Genomic DNA, 15,509 nt, shown 5'->3' on the forward strand with positions numbered 1-15,509 from the left:
TATTTTTAATGTTTCTTATTATATAAGAAAAGATTGGTTTAAATTATACAATGGTATCATGGGGTAAGAATTTATAATTCTTATACTTGAGGTTCACAAACTTTTTCTCATCACTGTATATGGAAGAGGAGCTGGTGTCTGAGAGCTCAGGCCTGTGTGTGTATGTAGGAGAGGAGTCAGTGTCTGGGAGCTTGAGCCTCTATGTGTGGGCATGTGTGTATGGGAGAGGAGCTGCTGTGCTAGAATTTGGGGGTGGAAAGGAGCAGATGTTTAGCTTTTTCAGACCAGCAGTTTTCTCCTATTCCTTGTGTGCTTGCAGCTTAGTTGGCTTTGGTGCCATGAACCTTCATTCGCAACTACCTGGGTTTGTTTCCCCTATTTAACCTTCTTCCTACCCTCTAGCTCAGCCAAACACCGTAACCAACTGTGCAGCTCCCTTTAGAAGCCTGTACTGATAGTTCTTACCTAACCCTCCATATCATCCCTATTTGTGGCCAACTTGAGAAACAAACTAGGTTTGGGAATCAAAGTAAGGTCTCTTGCATGGCAACATTGCCACTGAGTCATTTATCTTAATTATTTTTTAGGTCATCATTCAGGGTTTTCGAAGCTACAGAGATCAAACTATTGTAGATCCTTTCAGTTCCAAGCACAACGTCATTGGTAAGTAATATTCTCTTGTTTTCTGCATTGTGATGGAGCATTGTATCATTTTGGATCTTTAATTTATGGCAGTATTTAACCTGAAAGGGAATGAATGACTTTTAAAGCTGGAGTGGATTCAGTAAACGACGGTGACTTTTTTTTTTTTTTAAATGAAAGCATGTTTCCACTAGCTGGTTAGAGGTCTTGAGGCTTGAAATAGAAGTATGGGGAAGTCACAAATGGCCTCCTCCACAAGCAAAAAATAGTTTGCTCTGAAAGAATAAAAATTCCAGATCAGCATAAGAATGTTTTGCAATGCTGGGTCAGGCCAAGGGTCCATCAAGCACAGCATCCTGTATCTAGCAGTGGCCAGTCAAGGTCACAAGTGCCTTGCAGGATTCCTAAACTCAATAGATTCCATGCTGCTTATCCTAGGGACAAGCTGTGAATTTCCCCAAGTCCATCTTAATTATGGTTTATGGACTTTTCTTCCAGGAACTTGTCCGAACCTTTTGGAAGTGTAGTTACATTAACAGCTTTTAGCACATCCTCCAGTAATGACTTCTAGATTTTAATTATAGAAACAGAGAAATGACGGCAGAAGAAGACCAAACGGTCCATCCAGTCTGCCCAGCAAGCTTTCACACTTTTTTTTTTCCCATACTTTTCTGTTACTCTTGTCCCTTTAAATAATTTTTTTGGTTTATTTCCCTTCCACCCTCGCCATCGTAGATAGCAGTGCTGGAGCTGCTTCTAAATGAAGTATCCAGCTAATTGGTTTGGGGTAGTAACTGCCGTAATAAGCAAGCTACACCCATGCTTATTTGTTTTACCCAGACTATGTAATTCAGTCCTTGTTGGTAGATGTCTGAATATAAAACATCTTTTCGTCATTCCCCCTGCTGTTGAAGCAGTGAGCTGCGCTGGATATGTATTCTAAGTGAAGTATCAGGTTTGATTTGGGGTAGTAACTGCCGTAACAAGCAAACTACATCCATGCTTATTTGTTTTACCCAGAGTATGTAATTCAGTCCTTGTTGGTAGATGTCTGAATATAAAACATCTTTTCTTCATTCCCCTTGCCGTTGAAGCAGTGAGTTATGCTTGATATGCATTGAAAGTGAAGTATCAGGCATTTTTGGTTTGGGGTAGTAACCGCTGAAACAAGCAAGCTACTCCCCTGCTTTTATGTGGATGCAAATCCTTTTTTCCACATTTCCTCTTGCTGTTGAAGCATAGAGCAATGTTGGAGTCGCATTAACCGTGTGTATATTTATAGAATAAGGATATTCATCTCCAGGTAGTAGCCGTCATTCCCGCAAGCCACCCCCCATGCCTCTTCTCGTCATTCACTTCCTCTAGACTTTATGGATCCACAGTATTTATCCCATGTCCCTTTGAAATCCTTCACAGTTTGTGTTGAGTAAAAAAAATATTTTCTCCTATTTGTCTTAAATATATCATCTAGTAAGTTCATTGCATGTCCGCTAGTCTTTGTACTTTTTGAAAGCATAAACAACCAGTTTGTGTTTACCTATTCCAATCCCAATCGTTATTATTTTATAGACCTCAATCATATCTCCCCTCAGTTTTCTTTTTTCTAAGCTGAAGAGCCCTAACCTCTTTAGCCTTTCTTCATAGGGGAATTGTTCCATCCCCTTTCTCATTTTGGTCACCCTTCTCTGTACCTTCTAATTCCACTATATCTTTTTTTGAGATGCGGTGACCAGAACTGCACACGGTATTCAAGGTGCATTCGAACCTTGCAGAAATATACAGAGGCATTATGATTTTCTCTGTTTTATTCTCCATTGCTCTGCACTCAGGCAGATCAATCCACACCAGTGGGTTATGCACTCCTACCAGCAGATGGAGATGGAATAAAGCTGATTTGCTGATGTCACTGACATAGTCCTGCGCGACATCAGCCTGCCAGTATTCTTTGTCTCCAGCAGATGGTGGACATGCATCTCCCTTATTGGAATTGCTTGTGGTAAAAAAAAAAAAAAAAAATAGAAGACTAGGAGAAGATTCAGATGCACCGCTTGAGCTCCTGAGGTGACACTCTTTTGGTCCCTTCTCAGTTGAGCGAATTAAGTCTGGAAGTCTAAGAAGGTGTAGACATATATAAAAAAAAAAAAAAGGAAAACAGTCTCTGGAATGGATATCTCCAAAACATCATCTTCAGTAAACACTGAAGCAAAGAATTCATTTAGTCTTTCTGCAATGGCCTTATCTTCCCTAAGTGCCCCTTTAACCCCTCGATAATCGAACGGTTCAACCAACTCCCTTGCAGGCTTCCTGCTTCAGATCTATTTTAAAACATTTTTATTATGAGTTTTTGCCTGTGTGGCCAACTTCTTTACAAATTCTCTCTTATCCTGTCTTATCGATGTCTTAACATTTAACTTGCTAATGGTTATGGTTTTTCCTATTTTCCTCTGATGGAGCCTTCTTCCAATTTTTGAATGAAGGTCTTTTGGATAAAATAGCCTCTTTCACCTCACTTTTTAACCATGCTGGCAATCGTTTTGCCTTCCTTCCACCTTTCTTAATGCATGGAATATATCTGGATTGCACTTTTTTTTTTTTCTTTAACTAACAGTTTTATTGTTGTCAATGTTAGAGTATAAAGTCAACATAAATGACAAAGTAGAAACAGAAAAGCAACCAACATGTCATGACAACATTTAGTTTTCATATAAAAAGGAAATCCCCACCCCCACCCCTGCTGCCACTCCCTCTTGTAGTACTGAAACAAGTGCATCTGAAACAAGGCGAAAAAAAGAAGTCCTAGTGAACCTAAAGGGCCAGATGGGATAGTCCAGAAACATACCCGGTAGACGAGTTTAAGATGAGTCAGGTTTCCTCCAGCACAGGTATGGGTCCCAAGAAGAGTTGAACTTGCTAACTCTCTGATGCTTCATTGCAGTTATTTTGTTCATTGTACATACTATAGCCAAACGCGGTAGCACTCTGCGGTGCTGGGATAGTTTCTTGTTTCTAGAAGTGCGCAATCTCAATTCTTGTGGCAATACAAAATTGCAGAATCAGTTGTTGAGAAGCCAAATCATCACACTGGGCCAGATAATTTAAAAGCGCCACCTCCTTTGTAAGCAGAATAGGTTTATTGAAAATCTTAGATATGATGGACATCATCTACTTCCACAGGGGCTGTACACATAAACAATCCTACCACATGAATAAAAGTTCCCTGAGAAAGGCAACCTCGCCAACAGTTGTCACTAACTTTGGGACCAAATTTATATAGTTTGACAGGAGTATAATACAATCTATATACCATTTTATAACTATTCTTGAGTAACAAAGAGGATATAGAGGATTTCTTAGTTGTTTGAAAAATAAGCGACCAAGCCTCTTCTGAAAAGGCGTGACCTAGGTCTTGTTCCCAGGCCCTTGTGTGAGCAGGCTTATCCTTCAATTTAAGACTTGAACCAAGCACACACAATTTCAAAAAGAAACTTAAAACTTGTTTACAATGAACATAAATTAGCAACAAGCTTTATAATCCAACATAATTAAATAGTGATAGTGATATAGAATATAGAATAGAATATATGATAGAAAATAGAATATAGAATAGCAGTGGCGATAAGATTATTGTAAGCTGAGTCTTGTAGTAACGATTAATTGAGGTGCCAGAATCTTTTCCCTGGATCATAATTGTCAAATAGAATATCCACCCAAACAGGAGCATGGTCTGACCATATAATAGCTCCCAAATCCACATCCTTGACATTGTGGAGAATAGACTTATCCACTAAGAAATAGTCTATCCTAGAATAGGAATCATTGGAAACTGAGTAGTATGTGTAGGAGTGAGAAGTAGGGAAAGCAGGACCTCCAAATGTCCACCAGGTCAAAATCCTTCATAAGAGCTCTCAAGTTTTCTATATGGAATTTGGCTAGCAAAGAGGTACCCTTTGATGTGTCTAAAATGGGAGATATAGCCACATTAAAATTGCCACCCAGTAATAAGACACCAGAACATGATGTAAGCAAGATTTATTGTAGTTTCTGGAATAACATGCCTTGGTCTCTATTTGGGGCATATATGTTAACCAGGGTGTAAGGCATACTATTCACTACAATTTGCAAGAATAAATATCTACCCAGGGGATCTTCAATACATTCACAGATGAAATTCTTGGAGAACAAAATACAGACCCTAGTATATTTTGCAGTTTTGCAACAGGGAGTAAAAAAAGATTGAGAAAATCTAGGGGAGCGAGGTAAATATTTGTGTCTGCGAGTTAGATGTGTTTCTTGGACAAAGGTAATGTCTGTCTGAGTAAGATCCAGCTCTCGAAACAAGAGGTTTCTTTTGTAGAGGGAGTTAAGACCTTTAGCATTGATTGAAGTTATACGAAAGGATGACATTTACCTAAGGAAACCAGTACAAAATAACAATAATATATTTCCAAGCCAAAAACTCTCCAGAAAGGAAAAATATTGCAGATAGCAAATAAGTCTAGATAATGTGGTGCAATACATAAAACTAGGCCAAGAAAACAGTTGTTCATATGGGTCCATCTAATGATAAATAAGGATTAATAAGGAGAGAATACAGCTTAGAGTGTAAAGGGAGAACAGCATCCCATCCCAACAAAACAATTCCCCCCCCCCCCCCCCCACGGATAATCAAACTGGCCTGCTAGAACCTCCATGCCGACCTTTACTACTTTCTCCAGTGGAGGAGTTACAGTCATCAGTGGAGTGGATCCTAAACACCACCCATTAAATGTAAAAACAAAAGGAGCACCAAAATATTAAAAGAACAATGTAATAGGCATTAGAACTAGAAGCCAAATATATTATAAAGGCAAAGCTACCTGCTTTGAAAACTTCAGCAGTTGAACTACAGAGACATAAAAGAAAGCGTTGCACAAAGTGAATAAATAAGATAGTCAAGTCGTGTCCTTGTTAGGCATAGAGCCTCCGGAATGGCGTCAGAGCCTGCTATTGCGTTTTCCTGCACGTTGCCAAGTAGGAAGTGCAGCTCTTGAAATGGGGGGGGGGGGCTTAGTTGACTTAGTAGATGCTAAAGTGCCAGCAAATTCCCGAGCTGCAAAATAGAAACGGCGTTGTCCGGAGATCGAATCTTATGCATGACCCCATCTAGAGAAAAGGAGAGTCCAAATGGATGCATCCACCTGTATCTGATGTTGTCGCTTTTCAAAAACACTATGATTTCTTTTAAGTCTTACTGATTTTGAAATGTGGCTTGTGAGAGATCCACAAAAATTGAGATTTCCTGTCCTTCCCAGTGCCAGGTGTTTTGCTTTTTAGCAGCAAGAGCCACCATTTCTTTGATCGCAAAATTTATGAAAACAAACCACATTATCTTTATTGCGGTTTACAGTTGGGGCTCGCAAAACTGTGTGCTCTATCCAATTTAATATCAGGAAGTTCATTCCTGGTATCTGGTATTAAATAGGATAGAACGCACAGAGTTTTGCGAGCTCCAACTGTAAACTGCAATAGAGATAGAGGCAGATCTTAAAACATGTGCGCAGGTGTAGATTTGTTTGCACACCCCGGCGCAAACAAATCTATGCCCGATTTTATAACATGCGCGCACAGACGTGTGCATGTTATAAAATCCAGGGTCTGCGTACACAAGGGGGTGCACAATTGTGCAGTTTGCGCGCGCCGAGCCACGCAGCCTTCCTCTGTTCTCTCCGAGGCCGCTCCAAAATTGGAGCGGCCTTGGAGGGAACTTTCCTTCTGTCACCCCCCACCTCCCTTTTACCTTTGTCGGAGAAGTTGTGCCTGCCTCCTGGCAGGCACAGCTTACGCACGCCGGCCAATGGCTGGCCCGTGATCCCAGGCACAGTGGCAAATGGCCCCACACTGTCCAGGACTGCCCCCGCCCCACCCCTTTTTGCAAGCCCCGGGACATAGGCGCATCCCAGAGCTTGTGCGCGCCGCCAAGCCCTATGCAAGATAGGCTCGGCGCACGCAGGGGCAGGTTTTCGGGGTTACGCGTGTAACCCTTTGAAAATCTGCCCCCTATTGTGGTTTGTTGTGGTTTGTTTTGTAAGTACTTACAAAAATGTGTAATCAGAGCGGCGCAGTCACCATTTTCAGAGGTTTCCTGGCAGTCTTGAAAGCGGAGATTACCCCTTCTTGCACGGTTTTCTAAATCTGCCAGTTTTTCTTTTATAAGCAAATTGTCCTCCTAAAGCTCAGAACAAGTGTCTTTAACACTTTTGGAAACTTCAGCTAGGAAATCGAGACGAGTATCTAGAAAGTCTACCCAGTGTCCCAAAGAAGCAATTTCTTCTTGAATTTCTTCCATACGGTCTAGCATTTCTTGTCGGTAGGTTTGTTTTTTTTTTTTTGTGTTTGGTTTTTTATTTATTGAATTTTACCAAATACATTCAAGAAAAAAAATACACTTGAGTTGTAATCTCAGAGACAAAATTGTGTAAAATTATCTTAAAAAGGAAAAATTAAAAAAAATTATATAAAACATTTGATTCATTCCAAGTCCACAATGGACGGGACTTTTCCACTACCTCAGGAAATTAAATAGGATCCAACTGGCAAAATGGGGATCTTTCACGTTTTCAGCAGAATCTGTACCAGCCCCTTTGCTCAGTCCTCAGCAATAGGAGAAAAAGATAAAGTAGTAGGTAATATAATCTTGTCAGACAAAAATGCTGTAAGTTGAGAAGGTAAAAAGAAACTATAAGAGGCATTCTGGTACTTGATCAAACATTTACAGGGAAACTTTAGGAAGCATAATGCTCCTAATTCCAGGACCTTCGGCCTGAGTATCAAAAATGTTTTCTTTCTCTTTTGCATCTGTCTTGCTAGATCCGGGGATATATTTATCTTGAAATCAAAGAAGGTAGCTAAACGATTGCGAAAGAATAATTTTAATATCCAGCTCTGATCAGATTCCAACAAGAAAGTGACAATAAGTGTTGCTGGGGAAATTATATCTTTCTGGGTTGTCTCCAATAGGTTAGTAAGATCCATCGATGGTAGCTCCACAGGAGGTATAGTATCAAATCCCTTTTGATCTAGAGAAACCTTTTTAGACTGTGGAATGTAGTAAACTCTGGACATTATAGGCAGGGTTGACTCTGGGATCTTAAAAAATTCCAGTAAATATTTTTTTCCCACATGTCCTTCGGGCTTATTGTAGGATCCTTTGGCAAATTAATGACTTGAAGATATTTCCCTCGCGTCTGGTTCTCCAGCTGTTAGTTAAAACTTGATTACCTTTAACAATCATTTGTTGAGATTCAGAAAATTTTCCCAATCTCCAATTTAAGATTTAAGCAATCTTTTTTATTATTGGATGTCCCACTTTCAAACAACTTTAGGCCATGGTCTAACATACCTAAAGAAGTAATTACAGGATTTATTTGTTTTGCGATATTTTTATTCAATTCCTGAATAGCTTCCCAGATTGATTCCAGGGTAAATAATGCAGGTCTTATCAGTTCAGGAGACTCAGTTCTGATGTTTCCTAGAAGATTCCCACTGCAGCAATACTGGCAAATTTCCCCGGGATCTCTAAGGGCTTCACGGGCCTCTCCTCTTGAAGCCTCACCAAGCTGAGACTGCGGACATTGAATTTCCATAGCATTTGAAAGCGTCGACTCTTGAATCAACGAGGCAGCTCTGGTCTCAGTTGGGTTTCCTGGAGCAATCTGCTGCGCTGGGGAAAAAGATGTTGTTAGCTCAGGGAGGTCACAGAGTTCCTCTCCCTCTCGGTGTTCCTCCACCGAGCCTCTTCCCTGTGCCATAGGTCCCCGCAGCACATAGGCATCCATCGGGCCTGAAATTGATGGTTCCAAAGATTCAGGTACTACAACACGTTCCCTTGCCCTGCATTTCCTGCTGGAGTGGGGCATATTGAGTCAGGAAAAAGCACCGCCCGATACAGACGTCTCGGCGCTTTCTGCTTAGTTGGCCATCTTGATACCGTGCATGTCGGTAGGTTTTGATATCTTTTCTCAAGCTACTGAACCACTCGCAGAACTCAGTGTTTGTGGGGAGCTCAGAATCCGGGTTGAAGGATAGCCAGTGGGGGTCGGGTCATCCTCGAGACCTGTAGATCTGGTGCCATTTTCGCTTTCCTCCACGCCATTGCCACATTCCCCTGTAGTGGGTGCACCATCTTTTTGATAGGAGAAGCAGTGAAAATCGATATTTTTTTTGCTTGGCGGCCATTGCAGCAATCTGTGATCCCAAACACTATGCAGGAGCCTGGAAATATTTGTATGAGTGGCTTCGATGCAAGCAGATTAGTTAGGTGGTGAAGGGAGCACGGAGATCAGGCTGCCATCTCCACCGATGATGTAACTTCCTGGACTGTGCTTCTAAGTTGATATTTTTTTTTTTAACTATGTCCACGCCTGTTGCAAACTCTACCTTCGTAGCTGCATCTTTGTGGGGGTGTTTTTGTTTTTTGTTACTATTTTCCTCATTTTGTCAAAGATTCCCTTTTGAAAGCTTAGTGCTAGATCCATGGTTTTACTTACTGGTTCCCTTCCTATCTCCAATTTAATTATAATTTGGGTCCCTCTTCCCTTTGTGCATCATTTTGCACTTGACCACATTAAATGCCATCTGCCATTTGAATGCCCAGTCTCACAATGTTCTCTTGCAGTTTCTCGTAGTTCTCTTGTGATTTAACAATTTTGAATAATTTTGTATCAGCAAATTTGACCATCTCACTTATTCTCATCTCTAGGCCATTTACAAATATGTTAAACAGCAGCAGTCCCAGGACAGATCCCAGGGGCACTCTGCTAGTCACCATTTTCCAGTAAGAACATTGACCAGTTAGCCCTGTTCAATCTATCTTTTAACCAGTTCTCAATACACAATAGAACATTGCCTCCTTTTCCATGACTTTTTCATTTCCTCAAGTGTCTCTCTTGAGGTACTTTGTCAAATGCATTCTGAAAGCCCAGGTACATTATATCAACTGGCTCACCTTTATCCACATATTTATTTATACCTTCAGAAAATATAGTATATTAATGAGGCAAGATTTCCTTTTGGCTAAATCATGTTGGACTTGACCTATCTATGTTTAGCAGTTTTGTTCTTTATAATAGTTTCAATCATTTTTCTCGGTACTGACATCAGGCATACTGGTCTGTAGTTTCCTGGATCCCCTATGGAACCCTTTTTAAAAACTAGTGTAATATTGGTCATCCTCCATTTTTCAGGTACTGTAGCTGATTTTAATGAGATATTGCAGATTAATAATATCTGCAATTTTATGTATTTATTTAAAATCTTTTTTATACCGTCATTTGGTGGGGACCGTCACAACGGTTTACAATAAGGCACATAAAAGTAATGATACTAAAATTTGTCAGTTTACACAGGTGCCATAATGTTCAGTAACATAGTTTATCATCAATGTTAATTTAAATGTGATTAATCATGTCCAGGTCTCTCTCAGTTTTTGAGTACAAAACTATCTTTAAACTTGTAACTTTTATCTTTTGTTGATGTGCTATCTATTAAAAAAACTACACACTTAGTGATTACCGTAGTGTGTGTGTGGGTATTTGATTGTACGTACTTTGCCCTTCCCTGGCTTTTATTCTCCCTTCTCTTTTTGAAACGCTTGTTTAAAGAGCCAGGTCTTTAAACTTTTTCTAAAGGTTTTGCTGTCTCTTTGTAATCTTAACTCCAAGGGCATGGAGTTCTTTCAGTACTCTGGGATGTATACCATGTGGTCCAGGTGATTTGCTACTCTTTAGTTTATTTGCCTTATTGCATAACTATAATTTAGATTAGTCTTCCCTAAGTGCATCATGTTGCACTTGTCCACATTAAACGTCATCTGCCATTTGAATGCCCAGTCTCCAAGTCTTGCAAAGTCGTCTTTCAATTTCTCACAATCTCCTGTGATTTAACAATTTTGAATAATTTTGTATCCTCTGCAGATTTGATCACCTCACTCATTGTTTCAATTTCCAGGTCATTTATAAATACGTAAAAGAGCAGTGGGCCCAGAACAGATTCCTGGGGTACTCCACTATACTCTTTTCTTCATTGAGAAAATTTACCATTTAGCCCTACTGTCTGTTTTCTGTCTTTTAACCAGCTTGCAATCCAAAATAGGGCATTGCCTCCTATTCCATGACTTTTTAATTTCTTCAGAAGTCTCTCATGGGGGACTTTTGTCAAATGTTTTTTGGAAGCCCATTACACTATATCAGCTGGCTTACCTTTATCTATGTTTTTTCCCCCCATCAATAAGCAGGCTGAATTAGCCATGCTTTCTGGGTGACGTCCTCTGGGTGGCACAGGGCGGAGCTTCTCTCTTAGAATACAGAGCTTTGCTCTATATGCATGCGTGGCTATTCTCGCACGAATACCTGTTCTCAGTTTTTTCTTTCCATGCAGCCTCTGTGTACGACACATTTGAAGCATGATGTGAAGCAGAAAAATTCTGCGTTGCACCAACTCGCCACGCGTCCTTATGATGCACCAGATATAACACGACGCACCGAGCAAGCCCCAAGTACTTTGACACAGGCGACTCATGTGAAAGACCACCAAATGTCCACAACGCACAAGTAGCAAGCGACGCAAACCATATAGAAATCACAGCAATCTGCAAAGCATTCTATGCATCCGAAGCAGGCATCTTGCGAGATACTGGAGGGTCATTGGGCACCCACTCAACTGCCCAAGGTCAAAACTTCGGGAAAGCATTTCCTCAGGACTCTGAAAGAGCCAGAACATGATCCTCAGACATTTTTCCTTCCTGAGGAGCTATTGGGTTCCAATCCTTCGGATAGAGAAATATAATGTCTGCGCCTCTAGAGCTACTTTCGCGGGGTGGGGGGGGTGGAATCCTCTGGTTCCTTTCAAAAAGCCTACTTTTGACATCTCATCTCTCTCAAAGTATAGAAGACAATCCTCTCAGTTACAGGAACCTCTGGTTAAGAGGCATAAGTTGGCTTCTCAACACCAGAGAGCATCAGAGGACCAGATTCCTCCATCCTGCTGGCTACATCTGCCCCTCCTCAAAAAACCCACAAGTGGCCTGCCTCACAGACAAGCCCACCGGTGGAGGCTTTCACCACTCCACAGGGCTCTACTGAGCAAGGAGGAGTGACCTTACAAGCCATGACTCAAATAATGACCAACAAATACGGAAGCCGATCCAACGCAGCAGGAATGCGACCAAAACAAAATTAAATTGGTGTCAAGAAACTGATTGGCGTCTCAGCAGATCGGGAATCTACTATATTTGTTCACCACTGAGATTCTGACTTGTGCATTCGTGCTTTTCAGTACTGTAAAGTTAAATAAGACTTCAGCAGTAGACAAATACAGTAGATTTCCGGTCTGCTGAGATGCCAATCAGTTCCCAAGCTGTGTGCTCAGCCTTTGTGCTCAAGCTGATGTCTACAGCTGCACCACTAGTTACTGTGGAGGATTTTCTGTTTTTAACATTTGAATGATCATCTTCTATTTCACATTGTTATTTAAATACATAGCCCCTGAAGCAGCCCACATTGTATGGGCGAACCTCGTCCTGAGTCGGGCATTGGTTTTTACCATTTATAATTAAAGTATTTCTTGACACCGATCTAATTCTGAAAAGGCTAAAATAAAATCCCTTTTGCATTCACACGATTTCCGCCTTGTCCTTCAATCAATCATACTCTCCAAAGTGGATTATTGTAACGCTTTGCTACTTGGTCTTCCAGCCAACTCCATCAAGCCTCTACAGTTGTTACTGAACTCAGCAGCCAGGATCCTGACCAACGCAAATAAGAGAGACCACATTACACCCATTCTCTTCAAGCTTCACTGGCTTCCGATTAAATACAGAGTACTCTACAAAGCCATGACCATCATACATAAATCCTTAAACTACTTAGCCCCAATTGATCTTACTTTTCAGTTTCGCACCAACAAATCAAAGAGACCAATAAGTAAAGCTTATCAAGGCTCCCTTTTTGTCCCTCAAGCCAAAACTCCACTAAGTAACAGAGCTTTTTCCACGGCAGGTCCCTCTCATTGGAATTCACTTCCACCAGACCTTAGACAGGATCCCTGCCATCAATCCTTCAAGAAAAAACTGAAAACTTATCTATTTAATCTAGCATTTCCCTGATTTCTTACTGTAGATTTACCATGGCAAATTCGATTTGGGTTTTTTTTTTTTTTATAATTTCCTCCCTCTAATCCTTCCTTTTTTAACCACCTTTCTGGTCCCTCTGTTCTTTTTCCCCTTCCCTCTCCTCTTCCTCTCTCATAATTTTCACTCAGTGCTCTCATGCTCTATTTTCTCTCGATACTTCCATATGTTATTTAATTTTTAATCCATTTTTTTTGTTTTCCTGTAAGGCATCTGGTAAAGATGAACAAGTCAAACTCTGTGTTTTATTATTGTTCCAACAGGTTTTCATGTTTTGATGTTCTTTGTTACATGTAATGCTTTTTCAAGCAAGTTTTAATTGTTCAATGTAAACCGATTTGATTTGCATCTAATGCAAGAAGACCGGTATATAAAAAACCAAAATAAATAAATAAATAAATACATTTTGTTTTGGTCAAATATCTGCAATCCTGAAGACATTCTTCTCTTCACTAGAAGGGGGACACTCACCCGCGGCCACCGGATAATCCATCAGAAGAAGAGCTCTCCCACCTTGGCTTCCCTCATCTCCAATTCAGGGGGACAGCAGTTTATTCACCTTTTTCCATTAGGAAAATTTGCCATTTAGCCCTACTCTCTGTCTGTTTTCTATCTTTTTAACCAGTTGGCAATCCAGAATAGGACACTGCCACCTATCCTGTGACTTTTTAATTTCCTAAGAAGTCTCTCTCTTGAGGGACTTTGTCAAATATTTTTCTGGAAATCCACAACACTAATTGGCTCACCTTTATCCACATGTGTTTATTTACGCCCTCTATCATATTCCTCCTCAGCCGTCTCTTCTCCAAGCTGAAGAATGCTAACCTCTTTAGCCTTTCCTCAATGGGGAGCTGTTCCATCCCCTTTTTCATTTTGGTTGCCCTTCTCTGTGTATCTTCTGGTTTCGCTATATCTTTTTTGAGATGTGGCGACCAGAAGTGCACATAGTATTCAACTCTAGGTGCAATCGCACCATAGAGCAATACAGGTATTATGATAGTCTGTTTTTATTCTCCATTCCTTTCCTAATAATTCCTAACATTCTGTTTGGGTCTCCAATATATGCAAATCTATCTCATCATGTTCATTGTAGCAGTCCTGAAAACCTGGTTGTCTAGGTTTGCATCCAGGAGAAGGCTGGGAAACACTGCCCCCTTATACTTTATTTTATATTCTGCACTTCAAAGCAGATTACATTCAGGTACTTGTAAGTATTTCCTTGTCCCCAGAGGGCTCCCAATCTAAGTTTTATACCTGAGGTAATGGAGGATAGAGTGACTTGTCCAAGATCACAAGGAGGGCAGTGGAATTTGAACCCTGGTTTCCCCTTGTTCTGGATCAGGCAGACATCCGAGTTTGCCAACCAGGCAGCTAAACCTTTTCTCCAACCAGTCCTCAAGACAAAGATTCTTTAAGTTTGAAATTATTTATTGTACAGGTAAATTCTACTTACAATTGTTGCATCTCAAGCGTAAGCGCCAAGGCTAAGATCTTTGGTAACTGGAGACGGGGGTAGCAGGAGGGAGAAGGAGGTCTTTATGTTGGAGTTGGTTTATGGTAGAGGTAAGAAGCATGAGGGATATGAGGCTGATTTAGTCTTCAGATGAAGGCAGTAAGAGAAAAGGTAAAAACCCGATTGTTTCACAGGGTTTTACAGAGCGCTGCTGGCTCAGAAGAAAGCATGGGCAAAACTGAGCTCTCGTCGAGAGCTGCTAGAGGAAATGCCTCCACAAGCTAGGGGCAGGGGGACAAGGTCCAATGGCGGCGAGCCTAAGAACCATGTGACACAGGGGAAGCATGAAGGGCAGTCCATTGAGCCTATAAGGCACCTAGGAGGACTCAAGTTAGATTGAGGGGCATTCAAGCTCTTCCGATAGTGAGAGAAAGCGGAGAGGGGAGGGAGCTTCTCTTAAGGGCAAAGGTTCCTCTTAAAGGCAAGGCTCATAGACTTTTATTATGGGTTACAAAAAGTGTTTCAGTATCAAGAATCCTCAGAAGGAAGGACTGCACTAAACACAGTTAAACTACAGTATATACAGATACAATTTGTAGCTCACTGCTGTAACCACTAGGCTGCTACTCCACTGGCCCAAGAATGACTCCAATGTGATTAGATTCTCCTTCATTGCTTTGCTCACCCTTATGTGGTGGTACTTTCTGCGCAGGCCTTCTGTGGCCAGCCTATGCATAAACACACACCCAATGGGAATTAACTTGTAGACTCAGCACATGCACAGGTAATGTGCTCAGGCGATGGACTCTTTTATTTTTATTTTTTTGGTTTTATTTACTATCCTTGTTAATTTTATAACTGATTATGAATCTACTTAACAGTAAGCTGCCTTGACCCTTGGATAAGGTGGCATATAAAATTTTTAAATTATCCTGCATGTGAAGTTCAACTAACCTATGAGGGCCTGCATCTGTCCCATAATAACCTTGGTTGCTGCCCTTGTGGCAGAGATCAAACTCTTAGGTTTTTCACTAGGCTGTCTGGATGATATTGCCACTGAATGAAGCTGTGTCAAAAAAGGTCAGATTGGTGTCTGACTGGTCCTTCAATATTTTGACTGTGACAAAAATATGCCAAAGGCTGTTGCCACTAAGCTGAAGCCTGCAAAAAGGTACATCCTTGAAATACCGCTGGTTCAACATTAAAAAGTCTTCAAGGTGTAATGCACCATGTTTTTGTTCACTATGATCT

At 40.8% G+C, this 15,509-nt stretch overlaps 1 protein-coding gene across 2 annotated transcripts in view; it reads left to right on the plus strand.

The window, feature by feature from the left end:
* Positions 1–15,509, plus strand: part of SMC3 (structural maintenance of chromosomes 3) — a 248,553-nt gene that overhangs the window by 9,644 nt on the left and 223,400 nt on the right. For both annotated transcript variants that reach the window (XM_029610355.1, XM_029610356.1), the window contains one exon: positions 588–663. In XM_029610355.1, the coding sequence (XP_029466215.1) occupies positions 588–663 (76 nt within the window). Of the gene's footprint in view, positions 1–587; positions 664–15,509 lie in introns of those variants that run through there.

Source organism: Rhinatrema bivittatum, chromosome 7 (genome assembly GCF_901001135.1).
Source record: "Rhinatrema bivittatum chromosome 7, aRhiBiv1.1, whole genome shotgun sequence".
NCBI classification, from domain to species: domain Eukaryota; kingdom Metazoa; phylum Chordata; class Amphibia; order Gymnophiona; family Rhinatrematidae; genus Rhinatrema; species Rhinatrema bivittatum.